At 39.0% G+C, this 17,500-nt stretch overlaps 1 protein-coding gene across 3 annotated transcripts in view; it reads right to left on the minus strand.

Moving 5' to 3' along the window:
* Positions 1–17,500, minus strand: part of EBF3 (EBF transcription factor 3) — a 182,132-nt gene that overhangs the window by 54,892 nt on the left and 109,740 nt on the right. For all 3 annotated transcript variants that reach the window (XM_063132814.1, XM_063132815.1, XM_063132812.1), the window contains exons 7-8: positions 6,518–6,599; positions 2,544–2,661 (exon numbers count right to left, since the gene is read on the minus strand). In XM_063132814.1, coding sequence (XP_062988884.1) covers positions 2,544–2,661; positions 6,518–6,599 — 200 coding nt within the window. The remainder of the gene's footprint in view (positions 1–2,543; positions 2,662–6,517; positions 6,600–17,500) is intronic.

Here is a 17,500-nt window from a genome sequence, read left to right on the forward strand (position 1 = left end):
TTCTTAATTGTGAACCTCATTAGTGATGGTTGCCAGGCAAAACACACACCTACTTTCAGTACATATGAAAGAGATAAACAATACGTCATAGACTATAATGACTCTTGTGCTCTGAGCAACCTTTAATTATTATATTTTTTTCAATCTCTTTTGCCTTAGTTATTAGAGAAGAAAAACAAATGTTTTTTTTCTGGAGCAAATAAGATTAATACTTCATTCTTGATGCTGAAATTGTATTTTATTTGGTTCATCAATGCATGTTGTAACCATCAGTTTATGCATTTACTATGTGTATTATGTGGAACAGAAAAAGATTCAGATATTACCTATGTGATATGGTAGCCCCCTTCTGGATGGATATGCTTCATCTCATAGTGATACCTTTTGAAAGGGACAATCATGTAAACACTCATAGCATATGGTTTTCTCCAATTCCAGCAGCCCCATGGCAGGTATGGCACTGGCATGGGAAATAAACCATTGGCTCTTGCACATATTATGATTGCGACATGAAGCCCAGCACACAGAAGTAGCTACATGTCACTTAGATAATGCATGTTATCAGGCCAGGCACTGGCTACAATCTATTCTAAAGTTATTTGTATGTAAATCTCACAGACTGACAGTTAAGAACACAAGAAGATCTGATGGATCAGACCAAAGACCCATCTACACCAGTACCCAATTTCCAAGAATGGTCAACCATAAGCAGCGCATGAAGGCAAGAGCCCTCTCTCACTGTTGTTCCCAGTGACTGGCAATAAGAGGCATGGTGCCTTTGATCCTGGAGGCAGTATATAGTCATCATGACTAATAGCCATGTATAGATAAACTTACCCACTGTCATGAATTTGTGTAATCTTCTAAAGTCATGTTTAAATTCTATAGTTTAACTCTGGGCAGTGTGAAGAAGCATGGTGCAAAGAAAGCACAACTTTGGGCTGATTTGGGGAGTTTGGCAAGCTATTATTTTAAACAACTTATCTATATTCTAGAGTATTTCTAGGTCTAGATAAGACGTTGATTTTGGTTGGGATCTAAAGATCTTCATCTGCTTGAGTTTGCTACAACTTATGGCAAATCTACATTGGGCCGGCGCCAAGAGTCTCCTGGAGTTGCCCCTCTTCTTCACTACTGTAGACTGATTGTTCATTGCCTCTTGCTCTGGTTCACACAACGGTAGTGGCAAGAAAAAGGAGCAGTATGCTATACTACCTGCTTCTTACTGCCTGAAACAAGAAATAAAATGAAAGAAGAGGAGGAGCAATAGCAGCTGGTGATAATGGCAATGAAAAAATAGGCTTACTAACCAAGGGGGCCCAATAGGGATGTATTGCCCAAGGGCGCTCAAAAACCTGGAGCCAACAATGGCACCTTCCATCCTGACATCAAAGTCCTTCCTCAAAGAATATTTCCAGAATCGCTCCTGCATTTGTATTTCAGTATGAAGAAAATGTTGGTTGCGGCTCTGGAACTCCCCTTCCAAGGAGGCTTGCTTGGCCTCTTCTCTTTCAACATTTTAAAGGCTTGTAACAACAGCTGTTTTCAATCAAGCATTTGATCGATTTGATCTAGTTATCCCTCTGTTGGTTATTCTAGAGGTTTTAGAAATTTTATTATGGGTGTAGGTATTGTTATTATCTATTCTGATGCAGTTCTTTTTATCATGTTGTTGTTGTGAGCTATAAGACATTTTGAGGGCCACATTTGTGGTGGGGAAATGGCATATAAAACTATAAATAATAAAATCTTTTCAAATTGCTTTACACTGTTAGAAATGTACCTATTATTATACATATTTATAGTATCCCCATAAACTGAGTTGTAGAATATCATTGGCTCTCTCATATATGTAGTTGGGTTTGGGATTTGGGCTTTAGTAGATACTAAATAGATATTTGATTTTATATGATTCATATGCAGCATGCAGGGCCAAGTGCTCTGCTACTTCTAAGTTTATAGAATTTAAACTTTTTTCTTTTGCAAACTAGCTACTTTATAAAAGCAGATGAGAAGTCAATTTTACTGACTCTGCCTGAAGGAAGCTATGATGTTTTTCTCATATAGGACCTCTGTAGTTCCCTAATCTGTTGCAGCAGGGCCCAAGAACAGGAAAATGATCTCACAGTGTATTCTTCAAGAGTTGGTTGTGTTTCTTAGCATCCATTTAAACTTACGTGCATTATCTGAGAATGTATTTCTAGACTGAGGATTATGACAAGCCAAGATAAAATAAATAGCAAAAAAAGCTGTAAGCAAATAAACAGAAAAGATGGGAGAACGGCTGTACATTGCAAAATGTTTCATGTTAAAGAAAGGAAATTTAAGTCAGAAGCAAATGCAGAAGGGACGATCTTCTCTTTGATGTGTAATCTGAAATGCTAATGTACTGTATTTTAATGGGATGATCAAGAGGAGAAAGGAATCATGTAAAAAGTAAATATGGTAGTGTACCAACATAAAATATGGTGCAAAAAAGCATTGCAAATTAAAAAGGCATGTAAATGTGTGCCTACCATTTTCCAGATAAGAAGGGGCCGTACCTTCTGAGGGGTCAAGGCGGCGAGCTCGCCTTCCATGTTTGGAGTTGTTGTGTACAAACATGTTGTCTGAGACAGCCAGAACGTGGCCATCCACATTGACTGTCGTTGATACAACAACCTGGAAAGGGGAAGGGAAAAAGAAAACAACAACAACACATTTCTTTTTCGAAGCATATAGATTAAAAAAATGTGGTACATCTGCTGAAATAACTTTATTTAAAAGACAAAGTGAAACGATACAGTCTATTACTTTTCCATAAATGTAGATTTATTCATAGATGCCATTCACTTCTTTTTGGTTATCAGTAGAGATTTTTCAACTCACAATCTGCCCCCCCCTTCAACACCCGCTGCACTAATTAGAGTTTAATCTCCTATTATGCTAACAAATGAATTCAATTCAGGGAAAATATTCTTCTAGCCATTAGTTTCAGAAACACCCCTCTAACCACTCATTTTAAAAGCTACTGTTTTGATTGATCTGTTGATATATTGATTAGATAGTTTATCCAATTAAAATTTGTACACTTGAGACTGTCTTCAAATGAAGAATTGTGAGCTCTCCAAGTCAGAGGGGAAAAAATACTTTGCTTCATAAATCTGTAACTACATGTAACTCTGTTTTCTCTTCAGAAATGTTCTCTAGGTCACTTTCACAATTACATTTACAGAGCAATCCTACCAGCAGGTGAGGGTGGGGGGAGATGGAGAAACAGCCTTATCCGAAGCCATTTTCCATTTATTTCTTAAACTGTTTCTCTGGAATCATGAACTACACTAGCTTCTGATCTGGCATAGTTCTTCCCCCATTTCAGGAACATGGGAAAGCTTTTGACCCTGTGGATCCACAAACTCTCCCAGCACTTCTATGGAATACCCCTGGAAAGCTTTTTCTTCTTTTTTGATGCTCTTCATTTTCAGATTTCCAACATTTGAGAACTACCGGCTGTAGAACTTTCCACAGCCTCATGCTTTCAAGATCTCCCATTCCGAGGGCAGACCACTCTTTCCACCCTAGGAGAGTGAGATCTGAAACATCCAAAGGGTCCCCTGGGATCACAGAATAGCAGGCTTAATGTCCAATAATGCAATTTTGTATCTGAAAAGATAAAGTTGAACATGAATACTAAAAGTGCCTACAATCCATGAAGAATATCCATTCTCAAGTTCACTCAGATGTAGATTGATCCTACTATGCCAATGGATTGCCCCCCTTTTTAAAAACTGAAAATCTTCTATTCTTGTTTCCAGATTCAGCATCTTTTCACAGAAGAGGTGATGGATAAGGCCTACTTTGGATTCCAATTGCTTCTTAGTATACACTTTAAAAGGAATCTTTATAAGAATGCACATCCTGTCCATTGACTATGCTGGCTGGGACTGATACGATTTAGAATCCCACAACATCTGGAGGGTCATAGGTTACCCGATCCTGCCCTATTGTATCTATGTGTATGCATGAACAGTACTTTCATAGGCTGTGTTTATTATTATTTAAAAGCTATTTGTACATATAGCCAGACTCATAAGCCAAACTTATAAAAGTCTTTCAAATAGCTCAGACAGAAGCTCCAGATTTTATTTTAACTACCCTTGTACTGTCACTCTTGTCCCCCCCCCAACACACAATGTGGTGCATTTTTGCCAATAGAGCAATAACACTAACACTTTCTTTTTTAGCTTGAGAAGAGGGAAGAATGGTGATACACCATGTTAAAAAAAGGGCCAACCATTTCTGGAACAAAAATAATAATGAAAGAAAGGCACTTTTTACAATGACATACTATAAATGAAAACAGAATATATTTTCCCATTTGAGAGTAGTGAATCACAGGCATCAGATGTAAATTCTTTCCTATTTTCTATGTTTTAGATCACCTTTGATCCTGTTTTTTTCCACATGCTGTAATTAGCTATCAGCTATTACAGCACCTTCTCCTGTATACTCTGCCTCCTCTGAGGCAGCCATCTGTGTCCCCCTTGAGAAAAGCCTGAGGGTGTTTCTCTAGAAGTCTGTAATTCTGCAGCCCACACTGTTTTCTCGAAAGAGTCAGTCTGAATTGTATCTCAAGGACATCCATTATGGGAGATTCATAAAGTTGGACTTCAGTCCAACACCCCAGATTTCAGTTCCTACAGCCACGTTATTAATCTGTTTTCTTTTAATGAGTTATAAAGATGCCTGCCCCCATCTTGTACACATAATATTTTTAGGGTTGGGGTATCAGATAAATTGCCTATAGAACAAAGCATGTTAATTGTACTTTTAAGCAAAGTTGTTTTTCCCCCAGTTGCTAGATATATTTTCTAAAGACAGATAAAGTATTTAAGATATGCAACGCTTTTTTGCTCCATTACTTATATATAGGGCAGTAATCACAAAAGGGAAATTCTGTAGTTCAGCAAAAGTACATATGTTCTCTCCTTTGTTTTATTGGCTCATTCCTGCAGTGCACCTAAAGAAAAGTGCTGAGACAGTAAAAAAAAAAGTTGAAAATATTGTTCAAGATCTGACATACTGTTAAATGCACTTAAACCTTCTGAGATGCAGACATATTACCTAGGGAAACCCAGAACTGTCTTTCTAGTGACTTTCTAGTGGTTCCATTGCCAACCACAAGATTACTCATGACTGATGATTCATGTAGTCACTGATGAGACAAGAGACATATTTATACTCATTCCAGGTTTCAACTTAAGCTCTGTTCATATGGATCAATATTATCAATGCCATGTGAACCTGAGATGCATGAAAATGGAGACTTGGTGGAATTGTTCTGAAGGGTTTCTGTTTCCCTCTCTACACAAATATTTACTGTAGGTTGGCTAGCTTCACTTGTTCAGGCTGACTATGCATAGAGAGTTAAGGTATATGCATTTGTAATGCTTAATCATAACTTATACTTCCAAGAACTATCTCTGGGCCTAAAATGTATTTCTAATTTAAAATGTGGTATTTTTCTGCAACTGTTCACAATCAGCAAAAACAATTATCGCTTAAAGCAGAAACCCTTCTGGAGTGGTTTTGGGTCAACACAGTATTTCTGGGGAACAAGAAACAAGTAGAAAATAGCCTTTATTTAAACATTTATTTAAACAAAAGTTTATTGGACTCCTACATCAAGAAAGTTACAAAGACTGATCCAAAATTCAAGAAATTCCATATCCCACCCCCTTATGGGATTTGGATGTGCAAAACTGTTCTGTAGAGCAGGGGTATACAATCTTCTCAGCCCTGAAGGCTGCATGGCTCATGGATGGAGAGGCACACACATGTGCACACCCACATGCATACACACACAATGTATGCACACACACATCCCACGTTATCCCTACAGAGCAGCAATGGCCTTTGCAAATGCAATGGTAAAATCAGCAAGAGGAATTTGGCAGCAGTGGGGGGAGGTCAGAGCACCTTGGAGATGCACAATTAATGCTTTTGTAGGGGCACATTTACCTCCTAAGTTGTGCACTCTGGTTGTAGAGTAAAACTGCTCAACAACATGGGGAATTCTTTTGAAAACAAAGTAAATATTTCCAAGTTTTTAATAATTCTCTATTTAGCCAATCATATGGAAATGCTTCTGTGCAGGTCAGAACTTGGAACCCCCCAGAAGTCACAATAGGGAAGGAGGTGATACTGTCCTTCTCTTTGAGGTTTGTGCATGTTCTTTTGAATGGAGGAAGGGCACTCCTGCTTAGTCCTATTCAGATCACCATAAGAGGAACAGCTACAATAAGAGTAGAAAGGAAAGAGTTCCTGCTTCTCTACAGAGAGCTGTGGAAGGTTTGGAGATCTGCACAGGTTTGGATATGAAGAACTGAAAATATAACTTGCAATTAAATTTGGCAAATATTTATAACAATTTTGCAAAACAGCTAAGGCCTACTTAAATTATTTGCATAATGTTTTTTTCTGAGCAAATCCATACAAGCCTTGTGCATGTAGTCTTAACTCTTTGGGAAATCTGTACCTGGAATCGTCGCATATCTCGTGGGTTTCCTGCATTCTTCAAACAGTTTTGATTGCACTTGAGGAAAAACTTTAGAAAAAATCTACAAAAATACAAAATTAAAATTTGTTAGAAATGTCAGAGTTACAGTATAGATTTGTAAATATGCAACAGGTTCTATATCAACAATTACAAATGATGTTTTGCTGAAAACAGAATGCTATTTTCTTATTGTAAAGAAAAGATCACTTCTGTAAACTGAAGACAGTACCCATAGCAACATCCACTTGAGCATTCACAGCTTACTTATTTTGTGAAAAGGATAGTAGATACTTATGCCAGATACTCAAGTAGTGTAATTCAGGGCAAAGCAATTTACTATATTAACAGTGCATTCCTATGCATGTTTACTTAGAAATAAGTCCAACTATGGTCAATATGACTTGCTCCCTAATAAGGATGTTTAGGATTGTAGATTTAGTCTCCAGTCCTTTTAGTTTGCAATCCTATGCATACTGGAATAAGTCCCACTAAATTTAGCAGTACTTACTTTCAAGTAAAAATATGCAGGATTAGACTTTTAAGATGTTTACTATAAAGACAGAGACCTATATCAAATGTGTGGCTAGCGTATTTTTAAAAAACTATTCAAAGCATGTCATTGTCATAGTGACTTACACTATCATTTCTTATAAATTGGGGTTAAAGAACTGTTGTAATTTTTCCCCATTGCCCCAAAAGATATGTAACCTGCTTCTTTAAAACATATGAAAAATATGCTTTTAGCTAATTTAAACAACATTTAAGCTTGGCCTACTCAGACAGAAAAGGTGCCAAGTTGTTTAGTGTTTTTAAAGTGTAAAGGTAGAGAAGGCTTCACAGCTATTCAGTCCAGCAATCCTTGATGGAGAAGGCAATACACCAAGCACTGATATCCCACAAGCTCGATTTGTCCTGGTGTCATGACCTCAACCCTGAGCAGCAGCTAAAACTTTGACACAGAGAAGATGGTACCATTTGGACCTGGAAGTCCAGTGGCACAAGCTGCAGAGGTGCTGAACCTGGGCCCTAACATTGAGCCTGTCAGCCTGGAGCACCTTAAACCAGAGATCTCCAAACTGGGATCCCCAGAGATCGTAACCCCTGAGCCAGATTCTTCAGAGGAACTGGCCCCTACCAGCACTGGCAATGTACAAGGCAGGAGCTGACTGAGAAGCAGTCTGCACTAGGCTCCAGCCCAGAGGACTAGCCCTTTAAGGCTCTCCACTCTTCAGGAAGGTGGGAGAGCCTCTCAGGGGTACTCTGTCCCAAGAGAGATATAAACTAAGTTGAGCTCTCAACCTTGTTTGAGCAAGTTGCCTGCTTGGAGCTATCCAAGGTCCTGTAATTTCAGCTTGACCTTCTACTTGTGACCTACTTGGAGATCGAACTACATGTTACACAAAGTGTGTAATTCGCTATTAGGTCTGTTATGGATTCAACATAAGCCCTAGTTAATAAATGGCAGTTGTAAAGCAAAGCTTTTTTATGCATTGTATTTATTTATTTATTTTTAAGAAAAAACAGTTCTAAAAGCCTGGTACATAGACAAAAAAAATAAGACACAGATTGTGATAATTCAGTATATCCGTACAGGATACTCAACTGAATTTTTTCAAATGGTACACCATCAGACATCTTGCCATCCAGAGCCTTCTAAGAACATAACTGGTTATCATTTTTTTCTCCCCACAAGGATAGACCCATGAACATTTTTACTGAGAAAGTTAAATAAATAGCCAATGAAAACTTGAGGTCCCTGTATATGTGCTGAATCCAAGAGTAATAGGTTAAGAGTGAGGGCCTCAAGTGACCATTGCAGCCCATCAGTACAGACCATTGGTTTTTATCAGTGCTCTTTGGAAACTAACCCCATTTCACCACTATCCCACAATTACGAATGACCTCAATCCATTCCCTTGCCAACAGACTGTAAATAGAATAAGGGTTACACATAGCTGTGCACCTGCATTTTCCAGCCTTCAGGAGGGCACAAATATGGCCTAACAAAGCTAGGAAAAACACTGTAGAAAATCTTGGATCTCATTTCTTTGATTTTTTTTCCTAGAAGGTTTGTTAGCCAAAATATTATGTGAATTCTAAGAAGACAGATTTGACAGAATTTATTTATTTATTGCATTATAAATAAATAGCTGAAGCTCAAGTTTTCCGATTGCTTGTGAGTTTCTACAGTGGTATTCAATATGGTCTTCAGAAAATCTAGCTTGCCAAGTGCTTTGTACCATAAAATGTTGGGTCTCTTCTATCAACCCAGTTTCAGCTTCATTTGCAGTGTAAATGCTTTTCAAACTTGAGAAGCTGAGGACCACATTTCAGCACTGAACATGCAAAGCAAATGCTATATCACTGAGCTGTGACACCTTCTAAATTAGAACATGAGATGTTTTCTGAAGTTACTGTATAGCAGGTGTTGGACGGAGAGAGCAGGAAACATCCCCAGTAATTTTGCGGTTTGTTCTTATTTCTTATTCCTAGTATGTCATAAATCCTATGGTTCCTGGAAAGGCATCCCAGAAGCAGTAAGCAGAATTTCTCCATTCATGGAGTTAAAAACCAGACAATGTGACTGGTAGAGCAATCCAACTGGGGCAGAAGAAAGTGAAGAAGGTGGAAGAGATATCACCACTTCCTATTCCCTGTTGGGCTCATGCTGCCAAATTGTGGACTGGGGTGAGCGAGGCCTGGGAGAACAAAAGTGGCCACTAGATCCCCTGAAGTTGCCCACCTCATTCTAGGTGGGGTTTTTTTTTTTTAAGAAAAGTGATTTATTAATGAGATTTCCAATGGCTAATGTTTTATGTTTAAAGTAGGGCTAGAGAGGCTTTGGTTCAAACCCCCTCAAAGCTCTTTGTGCAAGTCTCTCAGCTACATACCTAACAGGATTGTTGTGAGGATAAAATGGGGTAGCTGGGATACAAATGTGATAAACAAATGAGCTTGATCAATACATCTTGTATCATAGAAATTCTCTTATGCCAACTGTGTTATCACCAAATGACAGTAGGAAGTGTGAGTAGTACTCCAGCCCTTTGCCTACACCAGGTGGCAAAGACCCTACATGCTTAAGCCTATCCCTCTGCCGCACACATACGCACACATGAATTATTGCCTGTGAAAATCAGAGACACTTCAATATCCTCCCTTTTACTAGTGCAGTAGCACAAATGGGAATGAATGGAATTAGAGCTCCTGGCCCCAGTCTTTTCAATCACAAAATAAAGGACAGGAGAAATATGATCAGTACTTCTGAATTATATGAGAAGCAATGATGAAAGATGCTTAAAAACTGTAAAGTATATTAATAGACTTTTATTACATCATGAAGCTAATTAATCTGCTTATTCTGTGGTTCAGAAGCCATTCCAAATGCATTTGAAAAATATATGTTCACCTCATTCAGGATAAGCTCAGATACAAACCAGCACAATTTATAATGCAGTCTGGGCTACATTTGTATCTCTATTTCATGGTGAAATTAGGGCTGCAGTCTGAAAGAGCCCTAAGAGCTTATGTGATATAAAGCTTCATCAGGAACGAGTGACATAAGAAGAAATATTTTTCACTCCTACAAAGAGCTATAAAGAATGCCACAGGCTGGCCACTGGCTGCTTGAAACTGAAATCCTGCCCAAAGCTATTCTTGTTAAAAGACACTGCACCCTCATCTCTACTGGTGGACACTTTTGGACGTGCAGTTAACAGCTCCTCATGATACCTTTCAGTCAAAACCTTTGTCTTATCCAACCAAATCTTTGTATAATATGCTCTTTAAAACCTTGAATGATGGAGATTCCACCACAAATCAGAATAATCTAAACAAGTAAGTGCTTATCATCCAGTTGAAATATCTTCACCCACTGTTTCTAACCATTTCTATAGTACACAAAGAGGACATCTGACCCCAGTCCTTCCTAGGGCAGCCCTCTCTTTACCTGAAAACTATTATTAAATTCCCTTTCAGGTACTACATGCTGACCTAGTCACCTTGGTAACTATGACCACCCCATACCATCCCTGTCCATTATTGTCACTACTTGCTTGATAGTTATTCCCCACATGATAATTATCACATAATAGCACCACGCTGGAAATTGGAAATAAAATGCAAGGTGATTTTGATTTAAATTGCTGTTTATGACAAGTATATTCAGACAATTTGAAGCAAAATGAATGTTGGGGAAGGGGGAACTAACTGAAAGACAATTGCTTCCTCTGATCCTAATTATTCATCCCTCAAAGGACTTTTTAAACTATGCCTGGGACAGATCCCCAAATAGCTTAAAATATCCTGGAAGGATAAGTGAAATTATGGTCTGGGAATGTGCAACATGGGATGCACTTCTCTAATTTCAAATTTTCTTTCCAAACTCTCCCACACATCACATGAAATTAAGGTAAATATACTACCTTACCCCACACTATTATTATTATTATTATTATTATTATTATTATTATTATTAATTTATTTATTTATATAGCACCATCTATGTACATGTTGCTGTACAGAGTAAAACAGTAAATAGCAAGACTCTGCCGCATAGGCTTACATTCTAATAAAATCATAATAAAACAATAAGGAGGGGAAGAGAATGCACCAAACAGGCACAGGGTGGGGTAAAACTAGCAGTATAAAGTCAGAACAAAATCAAGTTTTAAAAGCTTTAGGAAAAAGAAAAGTTTTTAGCTGAGCTTTAAAAGCTGCGATTGAACTTGTAGTTCTCAAATGTTCTGGAAGAGCGTTCCAGGCGTAAGGGGCAGCAGAAGATAATGGACGAAGCTGAGCAAGGGAAGTAGAGACCCTTGGGCACACAATATCATTCAAATTCAAGGCTAAGTAGCTTCCTGTTCAGCTATTGCAGAACCTTAAAATTCAGTGCTATAGGGCAATTGCTCTCTATTATTTATCATTGTTAGCTGACTTTCCATCACTCAAGGCAGTGCACAATAAAAAATAAAACAAATTTCACAGACATACAAAGCCAGAGCAAACCAGCCAATCAGCTAAACCGAACGTCAAAAAAGTGAGACCTGCTTTGGACTCCCTCCACAACTCAAACAGGTTGACGTGCAGATGTCAGAAGAGAGTTCAGTCACAGCTTCACAATAATTGATTATAGAATCATAGCATTGGGTGGGTTCTTTGAGATCATCTAGCCCACCCTCTGCTCAATGCAAGCTCTGCAAAGCAGGATACCGCTACAGTTTTCTTTACAGATGATCATCTAGTCTCTACTTAAATATCTCCAGTGAAAGACCACTTCCTGAGGCAGTCAATTCTACAGCCAAACAGCTCTCATATTACTGTTAACAAGTTTCTCCTAATGTTTAACCCAAACTTATTTCCCTGCAATTTCCAACCATTGGTTCTATTCCTACCCCTGGACCACATTCCTGGCCCTTGGAACAACTTTGTTCCATCTTCTGTGTGGCATCGTTTCAGATATTTGAAGGCCACTGTCATGTGTCCCCTTAATCTTCTCTTCTTCAGGCTAAACATACCCAGGTGGAGGACATTCATCACAAGGTGCACATCCCTCAACCACAGTTTTCTCCTACTCCAACTCTCCCATACAACGTAGGTAATGGGTGATTAAAAAATTACTAGGCTTGTCATACTCTATCACTTAAGTGTGGGCCTAAACGAGCAGCATCTTGGCCATTACCCTCAACAATTAACTTTATAGGGCAAATGAACTAGACCAGCCTTCCCCAATTTGGTGCCCTCCAGAGGTTTTGGACAAATCCCAGCAATCTTGGCCATTGTCCAATCTGACTGGAGCTGATGGGAAATGAACTCCAAAACTTCTGTAGGGCACCAGATTAAAGAAGGTTGGGATAAACTTTTAACACTCAAGGCTAAGTGAACAAGAAGCTGGTCATCAAAGCAGAGCTGTTTTGTGTTACTGTGAAACAAAGGAGGAATTTCTTAATCAAATAACAACAAAAATCTACAACAACAACAAAAACATCTACTTGTATTCGGAATGGCTAACAAGATAGATAAGAAGCAATAATTATAAAATACAATAACAATATAGAATGATAGAGAACAGATGGTAATTTATTCTTCCCCTGCCATGGTTCTACAAAGGCTTACAACAGGTGTGTGTGTGTATTGGCCCCCAGTGTGCAGATGTCAGCTTGGGTTACTTACCAAGTAACTTGACATGTTTGATTATTTTTTTGTTTGGAAGCTCAGAGTTCATATGTCTTCAAATAATATTGGGGGGAAAGCAGCACCCACCAACACCCATCCACTAATAGATTTTTTTAAAAAAAAAATCCTTCAACTGGACTTTTCAGTTTAAAGTGAATGGAATCCATGGATATAACAGAGTGTGGGGGGAACTGTACCTTCCTTAATTTGGTATCAGATTTTGTTTGAGCAGCATCATAGTTTGCAGTTCTACACCCAAAGCCTGTAGTTCCTCTCCCACTGCAGGTTCAGGTTTCAATATCTCTCATCCCTTGAGTATTTCTCCCTTCTTGGTGGTATGTTCCATTTTACTTCATGGGAAAAATAAAGCCTGCCCACCCACTATTTCTCTTGGGTTTGCCAGGAGCTGCTTAGAAAAATACAATCTTAGCCAATCCCTGAACTGCTAATGTGAGGAAGAGAAGGCAAAGGAAAAATGACAATTTTTTGGATTGTGTGAATTAGTCATCTACATTAAAGATCTGATGATGAAGGGAAGACAAAGAGCCAAAATGTTGTGAGTGGAGAAGGAAGTATGGAATAAAGACACGGACACCTGAGCTTGGGAAAAATTAGGGCCTCTTTATTTAACAACAAGGGAAATTCAACCCCTCCCTGGAACTGCATGTCAAAAGTGCAGGAATCAATATGTACTAATCTCAGTCTACTTGCCTGGTTTAAGGGCGAGCCACTCTATTAAGCCAGGAGTGGGGTAACCCGGCCCCTTTCTTATGCAACACTTCGAGAGTGTGGGGAAACCACCCCATGTCATCCCCATGCAGAGCTGTAAAACCCTGAGTAGATGAGGCAGGAGGATCTCCAAAGGCATACCATTTCCAGACACGTGAGCCTTGAAACTCATGAGGAGCAGGAGCTCTGGCTATGTCAATCACCTAAAAGGTGCCAGAGTGTTCACCGTCCATATTCTGGGATAGCAAATTCCTGCACATCCTGCTGACAAATTGACCTATTTATCCACCCTCCTTAAATCCTCAAGTATGGAGTAGGCAAAACCTTATAAAGGAAAAAATTCCTACTCAGCCCTCCCCACAAAGGGAGTGACTAACTAAGTCCCATACTAGAAGAGGGTGGGAGCTGAAAAGACAGCAAGGCCGAGAAAGGGGCAGGACCAGCTTTTATAGGCTTGGCCCTGGCCCTGCCTCACATGGCCCACGTGTGCGACATGTGAGGCCTTTATTCCCCTCCTCCCCACCGCAACTACTGTTTCTCCCCCTCATGCCTTGCCGGCCGAGGGGGATAAAAGACATACTGATAAAATGGCTTTGAGCTTATGCAGTGAGTAGAGACAAGAATTCATGAATTCAGGTGAACTACATAAAGAAAATGTAAGATGCATGCAAGATCTATATCTCAAGACCAAAAAGGCAGATATAATTCTGCAAGAGACAATTAGGCAAGTCTACTAAGTCTTTGCTACCTGCACATAGAGAGTAAATTGCTTGAATACATTCTTGTGGTTGGTTCCCTCAACCTGTTTCCTTTTTGTTGCCTGCCTCTTGATTTTACTCCTGTCCTTCTTGTACCTCTGCTTTTTTCCTACTCCATTCTGGACCTTGTCTTTTGTCCTATGTTGGCATTGGTACACACATAAGCCTGTCCGAAACTGTGAGTTTGCATTGGTAAACTGTAATTTCTTGCATTTGTACAGTAATATGGAAATGGAGGGTTGAGCATGCAGCACTTTGAGTACAAGATTGTTCCCTTTTTTTAAAAAAAAATATAGCTGGGGATGGAGATGGCGTCTTCCCTTGTAGTACCTTATTTTGGGCCTGATTTCCCCTCCCCCACAAAGTTGTTATTCCAAGGTGTGGAGGCTGGAAGTAAAAAGACAAGACACCATGCCCAGAGGACATATTTCTATGACTCAGCCTTTGTCAGGAGCTGCAGGACTCAAACAGATCGTATAGGGATCTGTGTGTGACTGTCCTTGTGTGGTGCCTTCTGCCTTGCTCTTTGGTCCTGCTTCCTGATCTGTCCTTACTCTCCACTCTTAACTTCTGACTTCATCCCTTGATTCTTATCTCCACACCCAACTTCTGGCTCCATGCTCTTCTAGGGCTGCTGCCTATAGCTTGGCCCTATAAGCCATAGATTTCAAAACAGGTTCTGCTGCTAAGCCCTGACTAAAATTAAACCCTTTTCTTGAGCTAGCTAAAAGTTATGACTAAAGAAATACTGCTTCTTATATTGGAGATAATATATATATATAGCAATCATGGCTAGTAGCCATTGATTGTTTTATCCTACATGAATTTGTCTAATCCTTTTTTAAAGCCATCCATGTTGGTATCCATTGCTACATCTTGTGGTAGAGAATTTCATATTTAACTATGTGCTGTGTGAAGTATCACTACTGTACTTTAACTGTGCTCAATTTCCACCATGTTTGTGGGAAGAATAATTGGGAGGAACAGTTCACCAACTTTCTCTAGGGGTGTTTCCAGATGGATGGGTCCTATTGCTAACAATCAGAAGGTATTGTGAAGCTATTCCATCTTTTCTTATTTAACATATTTTCATGGTACGAAAAAAGACAGAAGAAACCATGGGGAAACACAGGAGGACTATGAGTGGAAGATGTCATCTGGAAACCCTGTAAAATTCTGTGGTGATGTCATGGTAAAAGCCTTGTGTGGAAGCACCTAAGGGGAAGGACAAATTCTCCAACAGTTCCTCAGAGGTGAGGGGTTACCATTAGAAGTAGTTGTAGCTTCTTTTTTCTTAAGGGCTTTTGTTTTTTGCCCTGCCACTTAAAGTGGCAACAGCAGTAACTGTATTGGGAGACTGGTGACCATTTTGCATCCTCCACAATGATACATACCTAGAACAATTTTGGGGTATCATAGAGCATAGGGGAAGGTGACCACCACCCCAAAATGGTGAAGAAAATTCTGCAAAACAGCCTTCTATTTCTAGTGGGGTTAGAAAAGGAAAAGAAACTCAGAACTTTTTCTCAGAAAATGACTTCTGAGAATTTTTGGGTCAGTTCTACTTGCATTTTTAAGGATTCAGCAACTGTTCCATGGTCTCCCAAATGTAAAATTTCTGAGGGAGTGATTGTGGCTAAATGATGTCTCTAATGCAGGTGCATATTATACCCTGATAGTGCACCAACTGCACTAGTTCCAAGTGCACATCTGAGCCCAATTTAAGGTGCTGTTTTTAATCTTTAAGATCTTGAATGGTTTGGACCTAGGTTGCCTGCACTCCAAAGTCATTATCAGAGGCGCTGCTCACTTGCCCACTGGAAAGGCTGGTAAGACTGGGGAGTACAAGGGAAGGCCTTTTCGGTAGCGGCTCCATGGAATGAGTTTCCATTGGCTGTTCATCAGGTTCCTTCTTTTGCAGGTCTTCAAGAAAGTTCTCAAGACCTCCATTTTCCCTGGCCTTACGTTAATTTCTGGGCTGTAGGTTTTATTTAAAAGTACTGTTTTTATTGAATTGTATTGTTTTGTACTTTTTTTAACCTTGTGTTTGTTTTTATTTTGTACACCACCTTGAGAGGGTTCCACCCTTAAAGAGTTCTAAAACATTTAAAAATAAATAATAAAAATTACGTTACAGGCAAAGACCTTTTTTATTTTCTAAGGCATTTTAAGTGGGAATTTTAATTCTGAAGGTGTTTTGCAATCTTGTATTGTTGTTTTGCCTTTTTCTAAGTTGCATTTTAGTTGTGTATCATTCTACCCTGTAAAAATGTTGAAGGATGGGGGTAAATTTCATAAATAAATAAATTTTTAAAAATTTATTTCCATAATTCTGTAACAAATGTTGTGGGGATTTTTTTCCTTTTATGTTATGAATGTATTGTAATAAACACTGTATAAAAATTTTAAAAAATAAATTTCCAGGAAATCAAATGATGGTATATCTGTAAAGTTAACACAGGCGTACTACTAGATGTTAGACTGAGTCCTTTGTAGCCATTTGTTGCAGTGCTGTGATGTCACAGCACCTGATATAAGGAAACAAAGGGAGAGGAGCTGAAAGGAGTCAAATGCTTAGCAGGCAGATGAAAGAAAGGCAGTACAGAGGCTGAAAATCAGCCTGTGAACGTCATGGATATTGGCTGAACTACTGTAATGTCACAGAAAGTTCAGAAGGAAAGATATCGCGCTCAGTCACAGAATAGAAGGGTTGTGTGCAGAACTAAGGAAGGCCTCTGGTGGCATTTAACCCCCTGCTGGAGGATGCCACTTGTTAAAGAAAAATTGAACAGAGTCCACTCAGGAAAGCATTTCAACATGCATGGATGTGCTGTTGCTGGGAAGTGGTGCAGAAAGGTGAGGACAGGATTTATCATAAACCAATTAAAAAAACTTTCTGTGAATTTTCACAGATTTATATTTTATACAGATCACAAGTTTTGGACAGTCACGTGTTTCTTGATTTCTGTTTGAACTTGTAGCTAAAGAAAGGGCAGGTGACCTCTTAATTAAACTATTATCTACAACAAGGATTTATTATTTTAAAATCAAAATTACATCTTTTATTAACTCAACTTACCTATACATTTAGCTCACAATACCTCTTAACGCCCATCTGCCATCAGTGTACACTGAGTCACTTGATATTCCACCCACCAATTTTTCCTAACAACCACTGTGCAATTAAATTCAACACGATCTGTTGCGAGGTAAATTAGGCACACCTGCGGCCAGACTTCATTTGAACTGCATCAGAAAAGGACCTAACAAGGTGAGAGCATACCACAAAGTTATAGTCCTG

This window comes from Elgaria multicarinata, chromosome 8 (genome assembly GCF_023053635.1).
Source record: "Elgaria multicarinata webbii isolate HBS135686 ecotype San Diego chromosome 8, rElgMul1.1.pri, whole genome shotgun sequence".
Taxonomy (NCBI): domain Eukaryota; kingdom Metazoa; phylum Chordata; class Lepidosauria; order Squamata; family Anguidae; genus Elgaria; species Elgaria multicarinata.